At 45.0% G+C, this 13,373-nt stretch overlaps 2 protein-coding genes across 2 annotated transcripts; both read right to left on the bottom strand.

Moving 5' to 3' along the window:
* Positions 1–368: 368 nt before the first annotated feature.
* LOC116065559 (transcription factor 24-like) lies at positions 369–7,183 on the bottom strand. The gene is made up of 4 exons (XM_031321103.2): positions 6,460–7,183; positions 5,481–5,633; positions 2,144–2,308; positions 369–638 (listed from the first exon to the last, which is right to left on the bottom strand). The coding sequence occupies exons 1-4, from the start codon at positions 6,613–6,615 to the stop codon at positions 501–503; spliced, it is 612 nt and encodes a 203-aa protein (XP_031176963.1). The 5' UTR covers positions 6,616–7,183; the 3' UTR covers positions 369–500.
* Positions 7,184–7,670: 487 nt separating this feature from the next.
* On the bottom strand, positions 7,671–13,143 carry ephx1 (epoxide hydrolase 1, microsomal (xenobiotic)). The gene is made up of 9 exons (XM_031321101.2): positions 12,975–13,143; positions 11,843–12,026; positions 11,574–11,754; positions 10,191–10,409; positions 9,858–9,987; positions 9,575–9,789; positions 9,369–9,477; positions 8,989–9,111; positions 7,671–8,696 (listed from the first exon to the last, which is right to left on the bottom strand). Exons 2-9 carry the CDS (start codon positions 12,023–12,025, stop codon positions 8,486–8,488), a joined length of 1,371 nt encoding a protein of 456 aa, XP_031176961.1. The 5' UTR covers position 12,026; positions 12,975–13,143; the 3' UTR covers positions 7,671–8,485.
* Between the last annotated feature and the right edge of the window lie 230 nt (positions 13,144–13,373).

Genomic DNA, 13,373 nt, shown 5'->3' with positions numbered 1-13,373 from the left:
CTAACTAAGACCCAGAACATGCACTGTTCCTGAGAGAATGGCTCTCTTCTTACCGCCATGTTGCCCAGCTGGAGGTTATTACACGAAATATTCTCTGCTGAAAACAAGTGTTTTATTAAAGAACTGTCTATGGTCTTTTACCTCTGCTAAGGAGGTCATGTTTTCAGTTCTGTCTGTCTGTCTGTGTGTGGGGGTGTGTGTGTGGGTGCATTATACAGACAATAAATAAATAATTAATTGCAGGCTTTTGCACATACATTTTTGTGTTTAATCAAGATGTGAAATGAAGCCAGCTAAACATGCTCACTGTCCTTCATTGTTATTATATATTATTATATTATAATATTAGACCAACCAACCACTGCTGCTTTTTTATCTCCCTCCAGAATATTCAAATGTTTGCCTTGCTTTGACTTCGGGGGGTGGGGGGAGCATGTAGCTTCTGATGGTTACTGATCACTGGAGCTAACCCTGGGAGAGTCCTGTCCTGGGCTCTGCTATCACTCCCGCTCTGCTTCTGCAGCGGGGGTCAGTGTCTGTGCCCCGTCCCGTCCAGGTTGAGGCATCTGATTGGCTGGGACTCCTGACAGCAGCTCTCCCACGCTGCCACAGTAGAGCAGGGAACGCATGGGCCACTTCTGAGGACAGAGACAGAGAGACAAACACACTGTTAGAAAATCATCTGGACTGTAGGCAGCTTCACCTAATGTAGAAAGCCATCTGAGGCCATGTCATCACTCAGCATGCTTCAAATGATGAGCCTTTACAGGATGCATCAGCTGTTTGTGCGTGTCTGTGTGTGTGTGTGTGTGTGTGTGTGTGTGTGTACGCGCACGTGCGTGCGTGTGTGAGCAGGGACTGAAACGAGCTCTTCATGCTAATATGATTAGCCCCACACACTGCTGTAAACCCATCAGGACAAAAGTACCAATATACTGTAAGCTCTCAGGCTAAACTGGCTGCCTAACACTTTCACCTTTTGGTGAATATTTATATTTACAGCTAATAAAAAGTCTCACACATTACATTGACCATTAAACAAAGACAAGACAGTAGAGGACAGTGTAGTAAAGTACCCTATATCTGTAAAATGATTCAGGAACAATACAAACACTGTTGGCTCTGCTGCTTCTTCTGAATGAAACTGTTTAGGGAAATGAAGCAAGCTTAGTGTGAAGTGTGGGTTGATGATCTGTGGTTAACCACTCTCCACTGCAGAGCCATCACCACCAGGGGCTTTGTTAACTGATCAGCAAGGGTGGGGCCTCCACACCTGGAGACAGTTACTTTAGTTAAGAGTGCATAAGACTTCAGAGGAGACTTACTGCTAGACTGCTAAAAACTAAGATAAGTAATGACTTTACTAGGCTTCTTTGCTTCACTGTCATTGGATCTGCTGCCATAGGTTAAGTTGACTGCCTTTGTTTGGCAGTTTTCGCTTATTCTGCTGCTTTTGCGGTTTTGCTACTTGTTTTTGCTGCTTTCGTTGCTTTGCTTCTGCTGTGTGTGTTTTGCTGGATTTGCTGTGTTTTCTTACCCAGAATTGTGGTACAAGCTTAGGGGCAACTGAAACAATAAAACCAGCAACCAGCAGTGGATGAAATGTGATACTGTTATAGGTGGAAGGCTAATCCACAGAGGTGTGTTTTGAGAAGTGATGTGAAAGTGTCCGGGTCAGTCCAGTCCCAGATGTGTCTGGTAGGGAGTTCCAGAGGGAGGAGGCTGTGATGGTAAAAGCTCTGTCAGCCCAGCTATATGAATGTATGTTATATATGTTAGCTCTATCTGTTTGATTTGCAATCTACAACAAACTGCAGAAACACAAAAGTCAAGTGAAAGGAGGAAAACACAAGCCTGTACTGATGATCAGTGGTGTCCGTCAGTCACTCTGACCCCACAACTAGCGTAACACCTTCCATTCAATGCTGTGACCTTTAACTTAAGCCCCTTATTTGAGTAGTATTGAACTAAAATGAGCCAGTTATCTAACCCTAATATTACAGTCTTTGTCTGTGCACCTGACAGACACGTGTAATGTTGTTGGTTACAGACATAGGGTGTGTGACAAAGTGAGATACATACAGTAGATATGAAGTCTTTGACCATGAAGAAGAGTGAGCACGTTGATTGTTCCTGTCCTTACCTTAACAGGATGCAGGTATCCACCCGGCCGGGAGGGCAGCGTGTGCTCAGCCAACGCCCCCCCCTGGTCCAGTGTCTCTGTTAGGTAAGCTATGTAGTTGGTAGCCAGAAGCAGGACATCCAGCTTGGACAGCTTGGTGTCTGGGGGGACGGAGGGCAGAGCAGCCTGAGGACAGAGGAGGAATCATTCAGGTTAAACACATCATATGCTAATAACAGAGACACCTTCAACCACGTCTAGTTTTTAATTCAATCTTGTGAGCTGTACGATGTAAAATTGAGCATTAGGAAAGAAAATGTCGATCTCACGACAACAAGAAGCTCCTGTTTGTTGTTTTTGGCAGAACAACAAGAAAAACACAAAAAGAGAAAATATAGTATGAATCCAGCTGAAGCCTCAAAATGGTTACACCAATCAGAATCAGGGTCAATCCGCTTAGTGTTTGCTGGGTCTCCTCCCACCATGCTAGGTAACTAGCACTACAGTTCAACATTAGCCTGCTGGCTAACACTGGTACATTTACAGAAATGTTGATTATTGTGTGTTGACCTCATAAATACAAAAATGATAAGCTAGATGTTTGTACTGTTGGTGTGAGTTTTTAAAATTGTGTGTGTGAAGAGTTGTTCCAAGAATTGTGTCGAAGCAATAGTTATCGCCTCAACGCCACAGAGGAACTCTTCTCAATTCAAATCACAACACAACAGAAGTTATACTGAGTGTAGATCTAGGCCACACTTTAGAATTTAATAACTCAATTAATATTTGTATAACTTTAATATTACAATCCAAATCATATCCAGAATGTTAACTACTCTGATGGAGCGCAGAGTATTGCTGAGCAGGCATGTGGAGGAAGGAGATGCAGGGCATTGGATCCACGGCAAAGAGACGACGACCTGGTCTAAAATTCCCTGGTCACTGTGATTAACATCTCTGTTCTGATAGGAAGTCAGTGCAAATCGCCTTAAAGGATAATTCCAGCGCAAAACAAACCTAGAGGTTAATAACAGATGTGTACCCACTCGATCGCTCTCAGGGACATGTTTTCATGCTAATCTAATGTGTTTGTAGCTTGAAACAAGCTAGCGCGGACCGCTGATTAGCTTACAACGCTAGTATTCAGGGCACAGGGAAAGTAAAAACAAATCGCTATTTATACCACTAAAAAGGCTCAAAATATCACCAAACTTCAACGGTAGCATAATGAGGGTCCCTAAATGTCAACCGAAGCATTGAGAACTTTGTAAGTGTACAGACAGTTTATTAAAAAGATAGATTATAAAGACAGTCGCGTTCTCGTATACAGGCGGCCGCCGTCTTGGGAGCTACTGTCTTTCTGCGTTGTAAGCAGAGATGGAAAAAGTACTCACTTCCCGTACTCAAGTAGAAGTACAGATACTTGTGTTAAAAAATACTCAAGTAGAAGTACTGATTTAACTGCTTTACTCAAGTAAAATTAATAAAGTACAGGCTTGGAAATGTACTTAAAGTATAAAAGTAAAAGTAGCCTTGCGAATGACAACCATTTTTTATGCTAAGCTACCTGGACCACACAAATGTTACTAGAGTGCAAGCTGAGAAACTTCAGTGGACATGGAAAAAAGGCTCTTTATATGCCATTGGCTACATTTTAAATGGATGTCTGCCAATAGGCCTAAAACATCACATACAGTATATGATCATTGTGACAGAGACTGGGACTCCAGGTTAATAAGATTCTGACTGAGTAGCAAAATATGAATGCAATTGTGACTCTGTGAGAATTCACAGATCCAGTTTCTCTTTAATCTTCCCCTTAACATTTAATGGAATCTACATGTATGTGTGTGCTCAAATATGGCTTCTGGAAAGAAAATAAAGGATAAAATATGAATTACTAAACAGACATTCCCCATACTTTTAGAGTTACAACTAGTCATACTTGATGCCTCCTATCTCAAACATCTCTCTCAGATAAGGCCAAGGATGATTGGGAATGTCTTTCTGCTTGTCTGCCGAATCTCTGGGATCTCTGTTTTCTTCATTTTCAGTCATGTCGTTGTACATACTACTACGTGCTAATGTTACCGCCATCAAGCCGCAGTGATTTGCCGCGAATGAATGCCGCCAAATCTGTCTAGTCGTCTTGTAGTGGTGCGTCAAGTGCAACGTATATTCCCATCCAATTAGACTGAATTTGGTATTGATGACATGAAAAATAATAACGGTAACTCCACTGAAATTATTTGAAACTAAAGTAACGAGCCAATTTTGTAAAATGTAAGGAGTAGAAAGTACCAATATTCATGTTAAAATGTAAGGAGTAAAAGTAAAAAGTCGGCACAAAAATAAATAGTAAAGTAAAAATATCAGAAAAATCTACTTGAGTACAGTAACGAAGTATTTGTACTTTGTTACTTCCCATCTCTGGTTGTAAGCTAATCAGCGGTCCGCGCTAGCTTGTTTCAAGCTAGAAACACATTCGATTAGCATGAAAACATGTCCCAGAGAGCGATCGAGTGGGTGCACATCTGTTATTAACCTCTAGGTTCGTTTTGCGCCGGAATTGTCCTTTAATATAGCCGTAGGAAGAACCAATCACCGATCATCTCTTTAATTGTTGGTGTTGTAATGCTACCTGTTGCTAGGGATTTAGGTCTTTAGGGTTACTATCGTCAGTGTTCTGGTAGCCTGATATCACCACACTAATTCACTAATAAGTCTGGAACCTCTTAATGCATTTTCAATTTTCAAGGGGCATTATCTACGGCACAGACCAAAATGCCTCTGACCGGAATTGAATAGACCTACAACCAATCAGAGCAATGAAACGTGGCCTACAACCAATCAGAGCAACGAAACGGCGAGGCTCTGAGCGACCATGCAAGTTCAGGTGGTGCTTGGTCCGTTTTCAAGAAGGAGAAAGCCTGGTGTGGTGCGCTGGACAGAGACTACGTTCAATCATGACGCTCCTCTGTCAGTCATTGTCTTAAACCCACCCCATGTGAGATAAACAGTTGTGATTGGTCTGCCCAGGGCCAGGTCGGCTGGAAGTCTGTCTGAACGTATCTGTCAGAGCAAATGAAAGGTGAGCTGGCAGATTGCTCTGGTTTCCAGGCTAGGGTTCTGGTTCAAGAGTTGATTATAACTCCATCTAGCTGTTTTCTATGATAAGGCACAGTCTGTCATTGTATACATGCAAAACACTCAAGACCATCAAAATAAATTCATCAAACTGAATTCAACACCCAAACAGGAAGCAGGTGCTAAGACACAGATGTGCAGGGAATGCTCAGAGTGAATATTCATGTTCAGTGTTTACTCAGTGAAAGGGTGGGAGTGAACGTCCGGGTACCTGCAGGCTGTGGAAGGCCTGGCGGAGGTTGCGAACGCGGCTCCGCTCTCGCGCTGCGTTTTCTGGGGAGTGCTGACTCCTCAGTGTCCTGGACTGGACCGCAGACTCCCAACCAGAACCAGAGTTTGACCTGGACCCACACACAGACTGCACCTGCAGCAGAAGACATGTTTACAGTCAATCAAATAGGTTCACCTGGCTTGGAGACATGAGAATACAGTGACACAGAAAAGTGATTCTGTCCCAATATGAAAAATATCCTTTTACTTACTTTGATAAAATAACATTGCACATTCTGCTAATTAGTTCATTCTAAAATACAACTTCCTGTTGCAGTGTGTAATATCTGCATACAGAACCATCAGATCCAGTTTCAACCCTCTTTCATAATTCTGACTTTCATTAGAGACGAATGGTTATTATGGATTATTATGGAGAATTATGGTTATTATTATTATTAACTGGTCACACATTTAACTATACAATCTCTACTGACTTTTATGGCACTGAGAGAAAATGAAAATGAATAACTTGTGCTTGTAGCTGTTAGATACGTTAGCGCTCAGACATGAGATTACTATTGAGAACAGTTTCTCTGCTGTGTGTTAAAACAGGACAAACTCCTCAGAACGGCTCCTGAACATGTGAAACGGGCTTGACAAGCACAAATCAGTTTCAGTCCTCCACAGCTCTTCCTTCGTTAGTTTAGACAAGTTAACTGAACTTCAGTTAAGTTCTCTTAAATCAAATCCTTCATGAAAAAGGGAGATTCCTCTTAAACTCTACATATCTTAAACAATCCACATCACACTAATAAGTTAGTGTGATGTGGATTAGTGGCGTAGTTTAAGTGTTGCCTGCTCTCACTACCACCAGAGTTGTCCTGTGAGGGATTACATTTGACTAAGTGCTTTCCTTGCCATTTTCCCTTTTATATCCGGATGATGAAGGTTGCTCAGTCTTTGAGGTTGAGACTCACCCACTTCCTGGGCTCCCGGCTGCTGCGTGTGCTGTGCCTGAGTGCATGCAGGGATGCTGGGCTCTGCTGCTGCCTCTGTGGCTCAGCTGTGGGGCTGGAGACCAGCTGGTGCCTCGCTGCGACCGACATGAGACCTTCCAGAGGATTCACAGCCATGGCTGCTGCCGAAGCGCTGGAGCAGACTCGCCGGAACACTGAATTCACTTTGGCTCAGTCTATTTTCATTGGCTGGAAGGAGGTTTGCTTTCCCGTGTTTGTTGTGGAAGTATCATCCACTAAGTGCTTTGGTAAACACACAGTCTGAGCTCATCTCTCCATCGGAGCATTTTAGACATCTGGTGTAAAAACTGGCTCAACAACAGCTGAAATCATTCTGTAGCTACTGAGGACGTCCTGTTCAAGGATCTCCACCTCTCTCTCTGTGGGTGCCCAGTTCCACTCAGACCCCTAAAAAACCCACAATCCCTGTCTGCCTCTCTGCGCATCAGAGTCCACCCAGAGAGTTCCTCCCAGTCTGACCCTCTCTCTCTCCGGCTGTCTCTGCTTGTTTCCTTATCGGGTGAGGTAATGTGGGGAACTTCATGTGGTCCTTATCTCAGCCGCCCGCTCATCCTGATCCTCCCCTGGCTGTTTGCTGCCAAGAAGAGCAGGCGGCAGGCAGTCAGGCCTGGGGGAGTGCAGCACTGGGAGGGTGTCCCGAACCAGGGCACTGGGGGGCTTGGGAAACTCAGAGCTCTGCTCACAACTGGACAGGGGCGGGGCTGGAAGCCCGGGGCACTGCGACATTGACCATTACCAAAGAGAGGCTTTTGGTTTGTTGAAGACATTCAGGGCATCCCATCATGTTCAACAACAGCCTCGTCAGGACAGGAAGCCCGTTTGGAGACGGACTGATGCACATCACAACACTCTGCACATGCTTTATAACTCCAGTACTCCACAGAGATTACATGAACACATCTGTAACACGACGCATGACGCATTTTCAGTTTTCATCGTCTTCGCTTTATGAATCTTTTATTTTGCATCCCTGTTTACGGTCAACACAGCAGCATTAATAGAACTGGTCACCTCACCAGAAAGCACCATTATCTACCCTTGTGTGGTGGCTGTGAATGTTACTTTTCTAAATATAACCAAATCATTTTCACCATTTAACTAAATCACTTTCAGCAGTACAGATGGGAATCAGCTTCTTCAAGATCAACATAGTGATTAACTCTTTATTTTCACAGTTGGTACATCAACAAAGTAAGCAGTGTGAATTGTAGTATTTGAAGCAAATCAAAGTCAATCAAAGAGAGAGGATGTAAAGTGAATGCAAAATCAAAAACAGCTGTGTTTTACATTAAAGACGAGGAATGAGTTGTAAGAAATCCAGCCTAACTTAGAGGTCTGAGGCTCCGTGTTATCAGTGAGAGGAATGTCTGGCACCTTGTCCAGGCTTTCAACACAATACCACCAGGTGGCCCCTGACCTCCCATCTGCAGCTGCCGAGTAAACTGTGTCATACTAATACTACAAGGCTGAGGAAGTTGTAGGAGAGTTCTGAGGGAGGCATCAGTGCTCGTCTCGTGTAGCTGTGGAAGTGTTAGGGACCCCCAGCACAGCTCCTCCTCCAAACCACAGCAACACCTGCTATAGTGCTTTTCTGCAGAACTTGAATAGCACTGAACTAATAATAACCCGCCCATTGTGACAACTAATCCAATCAATTCACCTTTTGCTCTGTCCGTTTAGCTTCTTTCACTGTTAAAGTTTCACACATCGTCTCGTATTAACGCAGCATAACTATATCATCAGCACCTTCATTCATTCACCGTGTCCTTCAGATTTAATAATTTGGCCCATATACTTTGGGTCATGTCATAGATTAGAGAAATAGATTTTATTTTTATTTCAATAAGTGCTCTTGTTTTGAAGCTTTGACTCACCTACTGCCTTATGGGTATTAAGACAGCATGGCAGGTGTGTCATTGGTCAGTGAGCACAGGTTTCTAATCTTAGCTGTCATATTATTGCATCACTACACAGCCCGGTGCTTCTCCACTATCTTGGTAAAGTTCTGGATGTCCTCGGCCATCAGCTGGGGCTCCTCCATGGCGGCAAAATGGCCGCCGCGGGCCATAGGCGTGAAGGCCACCAGGTTGCGGTATTTCTGTTTAAGCCACAGTTTGGGAGTGTGCATCAGCTCGTTGGGGAAGCAGGCGAAGCCAGTGGGGACGTCCACAGGGATCCTGTGAGGAGACATCACACATGTTATCACCTCAGCCACACCCTTTCACCTGACGAGTCAGGGGGGTCTACTGCTGGCTGTACTGCTGGGAACATCAGCCAACAGGCCAGCACAGTCAGCCAATGATCTGCATGCTGCAACAGGATGACTGGTACAGTCCTGCTCAACGTTGATCTTTTCATTGTATGTGCTTTGAAAGGTTATTTGTGACTCATGTTTGGTAGCATTATAACGAGTTGGCCCTGTCACTTTGAACATCTGCTCTTTCAGCACCAGAACACTGGATCACGCACTTAGAGTGAGGCGCGTAAAGGCCTTTGCCAAAGTTCTCCTTGTAGAACCTCATGGAGGAGACGATGCAGCCAGACGTCCAGTAGATCATCACGTTAGTCAGCAGGTCATCCAGGGAGAACTTCCTGCAAGACACACACACACACACACACACACACACACACACACACACACACACACAGAGGTTACAGTAATGAGGAGCCCATCATCTGTTGTCTATGTGAATATTTTGGGATAGTACTGCGACAGAGGAGCCTGGCTGCTGCTGATACATACATGTGCTACTGCCACTGATGCTACTCACAACTGTTTGCGTGTTTGTACTTATCCAGCGGACTATGAGCAGCACTGGCTCCATTATGTTCTGCTGTGTTCTCTGTACCTGGTGAGTCCTCCGTCCTCCAGGTCCCTAAAGTCGCGGCTCGTCCATGTGGAGAACTTCTCCAAGATGTAGGCAGCCAGACCCGCTGGGGAATCATTCAGTCCTCGACCTGAAGGGGGAGATGAATTTGCTGATTAAAAAGAGATTCTATGGACCTTTTTTTTTTTAGACTGGACTGACTGTGGATCTTGTTTTCAGGTCCTTACCCACGGTGTCAGGCTTGGTGGCCTGGATGTGCATGTAGCCAGACTCTTTGATGGACTCCACCACCAGTTTCTCCATGCAGGGGAAGAGACGCTCAATGTCCAAGTCAGTGAAGCCAAACAGCTTGGGGAAGCGACGGCCCAGCATGATGGACAGGGTTATGGGCAGCCCCGGATTGGAGGGCGGGGCAAAGTTCACATGCAAGCCTCTGACGCTCCTGGAGAGAATAACTGGAGTAAGACCTTATTTCAGCATCTCTAAAGACTTTGTGTGTGTGTGTGTTACCTGGGCTCCAGCTGAGCCATGTTGGTGGTGACCAGCCAGCCCCAGTCTCCTCCATGAGCGTAGAATTGCTGGAAGCCCAGACGCTTCATCAGCTTGTGGAAGATGTGTGCGGCACACACGGAATCAAAGCCTGTATAAACACACGTCAAGTTTTTTTAAATGGACATTTCAATCGTCAAGTCAAATTCTGGGATTAACGGTTTCTTTTCATCAGTGCTGTTTCCAATAACCTTGCATGTACAAGTACATGTGATCTGCATATTCACTCTATTCCCACATCTGGTATTAATATATTCCCATGTCTGCAAAAAAAAACAACCTTTCCAGACTCACCTTTCTTATGTGGCGCTTCTGAAAAACCGTAGCCTGGTATGGAGGGACACACCACCTCAAACACAAGGTGGCTTGGGTCTGATGGTTCTGTTAGCAGAGGGATCAACCCATAGAACTCATAGAAGGAGCCGGGCCAGCCGTGCACCATGATCAGAGGAAGAGCGGTGGATCCCTCTGGTACTGTCTTGGGCTTCACATGCAGGTAGTGGATATCAATGCCTGGATGATGGTTAGAGGATGCAGGTTAGAGGTAGCACATATCTTCTTCAGGAGTGTGTCAGCAGTGGAGACCAAACAATCTATGGAATGTTGCGATCACCCCTTGATTCCTTTGTGATATTACATGCCTATTATTTCACTAGTATATCTGCATTCTACTATCTCTCCTTGTATTTATCCTTGAAATGGTTTGTCTATCCTTTGTGCAGTGGTAACTGGAGTCTTCATGGACATCGGCCACATATCTATGGAGATCGACAACGGGAAAATGGCAGATGAAGTAGACCAAGGTGGCGATAAACGACAAAATGAAGAAATGAAACTTGAGATTGTGGATGCTCGTTTGACTTTAGGAGCTGATATCTCGGTCCCAGACAAAGAGGACTCTTAATTTTATGTCAAGACCTCCACTGCAGGAATATCACTTAATTGCCTGTGATTTTATGATTTATTTGAATTTTTACATCAGGGCTGATGTCAGCTCTGACATGTAAACGCCACACGCCGCGGAACCGCTCCCTCACCTGTTCCTCACATGTTCATCCTGCCCATAGCTGCTGCAGCCTGCACCTGTATTCCCCTGTGTCTCTTTAAAAAGAACAGTCTGCTCTGATTGGTCAGCGATCTCCTCACATGTGCTGTACTGTAGCTGTCTCTGTACTACTGCATATGTAGCGGGACTTTATACTGACAGAAATCATCGATAAAGACTTCTAAACCAAAAACTATACAACTATACAATGTTTCAGCAGGGATGTCATCCGGAATTTAAAATCAATTCCTTGACGTTAGCATACATGTCTCTGCTAATCTGGAGCATTTTAGTGGGTCTACATGTCTCGCACCAATTCTATGGGGAACACACACACACACACACACACACACACACACACACACTCCAACCAATCGTGTGAATTCATCATTCACTCAGCGACACAGTGTCCTGTTCATATGTCTGGCCCTTGCTCTGACATGCTTTTTGTACGTTGGCAACCAAATGTAGGGGCACTGTGCTTAAAAATATTAGCGTTTCATATTGAAATATTAATAATGCAATTCATGGCATTTTGTTTGCACATGCTTGGATCATGATGGGCTACTTTTTATTTAATTTTATTAAAAAAGGAAAGCAAAAGCATTTTATGGTGTGCAGAGCTTGCTCACCTTCGATGGTGGTTTTGAAGTGCGGGTACTGGTTGAGTCTGTCCACCTGTCTCCTCCAGTCGAAGCCATTTCTCCAGTAAGACAGCACCGTGTGCAGGCACTGGGAGTTGAAGCCGTAGGTGAAGTGGCTGTCCTCCAGAGAGGGGACAGGCCGAGTCTGGTCTATCCTCCTGTACAGGTCCTGGGACACAGGGACACAGGGACAGCATGAGGGACGGCTAGGACTGCATGACTGACAGACTGCGAGACAGACGGAGAGGGAATCAAACCTCCAGCTCCTCAGCACTGGTGCTGACTGTAAAGGGACGAATGGTGATGTCCTCCCCTCCATCAGGGGGGGCGCCGGCCCCCCACCAGCCGTCCTCTGTCCTCAGGACCTGGGTCCTGCTCCTCTGGACCAGGAAGTAGAGCAGCCCTCCAACCAGCAGAGCAACCAGCACCTCGGTCAACATGCTGCAAGGACACGGGACAGACAGGGAGGCAGGGAGACAGGGAGGGACAGGGAGGCAGGGAGGGACAGGGAGGCAGGGAGACAGGGAGGGACAGGGAGGCAGGGAGGGACAGGGAGGCAGGGAGACAGGGAGGCAGGGACAGGGAGACAGGGAGGGACAGGGAGGCAGGGGCAGGGAGACAGGGAGGCAGGGACAGGGAGACAGGGAGGCAGGGAGACAGGGATGGGGAGGCAGGGATAGGAACAGGGAGGGTCAGACAGGGTTGAGATGGATGATTGAAAACTAGAGACTTAGATATTTGACATGGCCATCATTAAAACACAATGTTACATTCAAACGTTTAGATATTTTTGTTTATCATCCTGATGATGACGTAATGACTGCACCATTAAAGAGTTGTTCTAACTTTATAAAAGACCGTTATTATGGAATCATAAAGGATCATTAAAGTGTGCAGCGGGAGTGACTGCGGTGTAGTTTAATGAGCTCAGAGAAAACGAAGTGTCAGCGTTGCTGTGGCCACTGGCCAGCTGACAGGATTAGGATGGGACACGTGATCAGCCCCTGGCTACATTACTGCACCCATTAGCGCCAAACAGCAGCGTTCCCCGGACTCGGACTAAAGTTCACGGTGATGTTACGTAAGCTGATCTCGGTAATGATAATGTAGTTTGGGATCAATAGTCTCTCTCTCAAATTCAAATTGCTTTATTGGCATGAATGTCAGGAAAACAATAGTGACAAAGCGAATAATACAATTCAATAATAATAAGATGAGGAAAAAAATACATATATAGGCCTACAAGTTTGAGTAAAGTAAAATATATAAATGTATTAAAACTCTCTCTGCTGGTCCCGTCCAGCCCGTCACTCCTCCAGTCCCACTGTAACGTTACTATACCGTTACTTTACCGTTACTTAGTAGCTCACAGTACCATTAGTTACTCACCTACTGAGTTAATGTCCACGGACAAGTGATCCAACCCGTGTGCTGCTGGTTATTCTGCGAGCATGAAGAAGGGAAACACTTCATCCCGAGACCTGACTGACTGGCCGTGGGGAAATACCAGAGGTGCATGATGGGTAATGTAGTACTTTGCGGAAGTGGAAAAAGTAGGTTGAGTTAATAACTCAGGAGATTACTGCAGTTCAAATCAAATCATTCACCCGAAATATAGAATGAACAAATTCTCTTCACAGCGCAGAGACCAGGGAAAACTGTAAAGCAATATTTCACCACTTTTCTACCATTAATATTGAACATTGTTCAGTTTTAAGATGATGATGATGATAGCTTTATTGTTTGACTCAAGGTCTATTTAAAAACATACAACCCAATTAAAAGGAC

This window comes from Sander lucioperca, chromosome 19 (genome assembly GCF_008315115.2).
Source record: "Sander lucioperca isolate FBNREF2018 chromosome 19, SLUC_FBN_1.2, whole genome shotgun sequence".
Taxonomy (NCBI): domain Eukaryota; kingdom Metazoa; phylum Chordata; class Actinopteri; order Perciformes; family Percidae; genus Sander; species Sander lucioperca.
The sequence above is the reverse complement of the archived record's forward strand: the minus strand, read 5'-3'. Positions and strand labels throughout refer to the sequence as shown.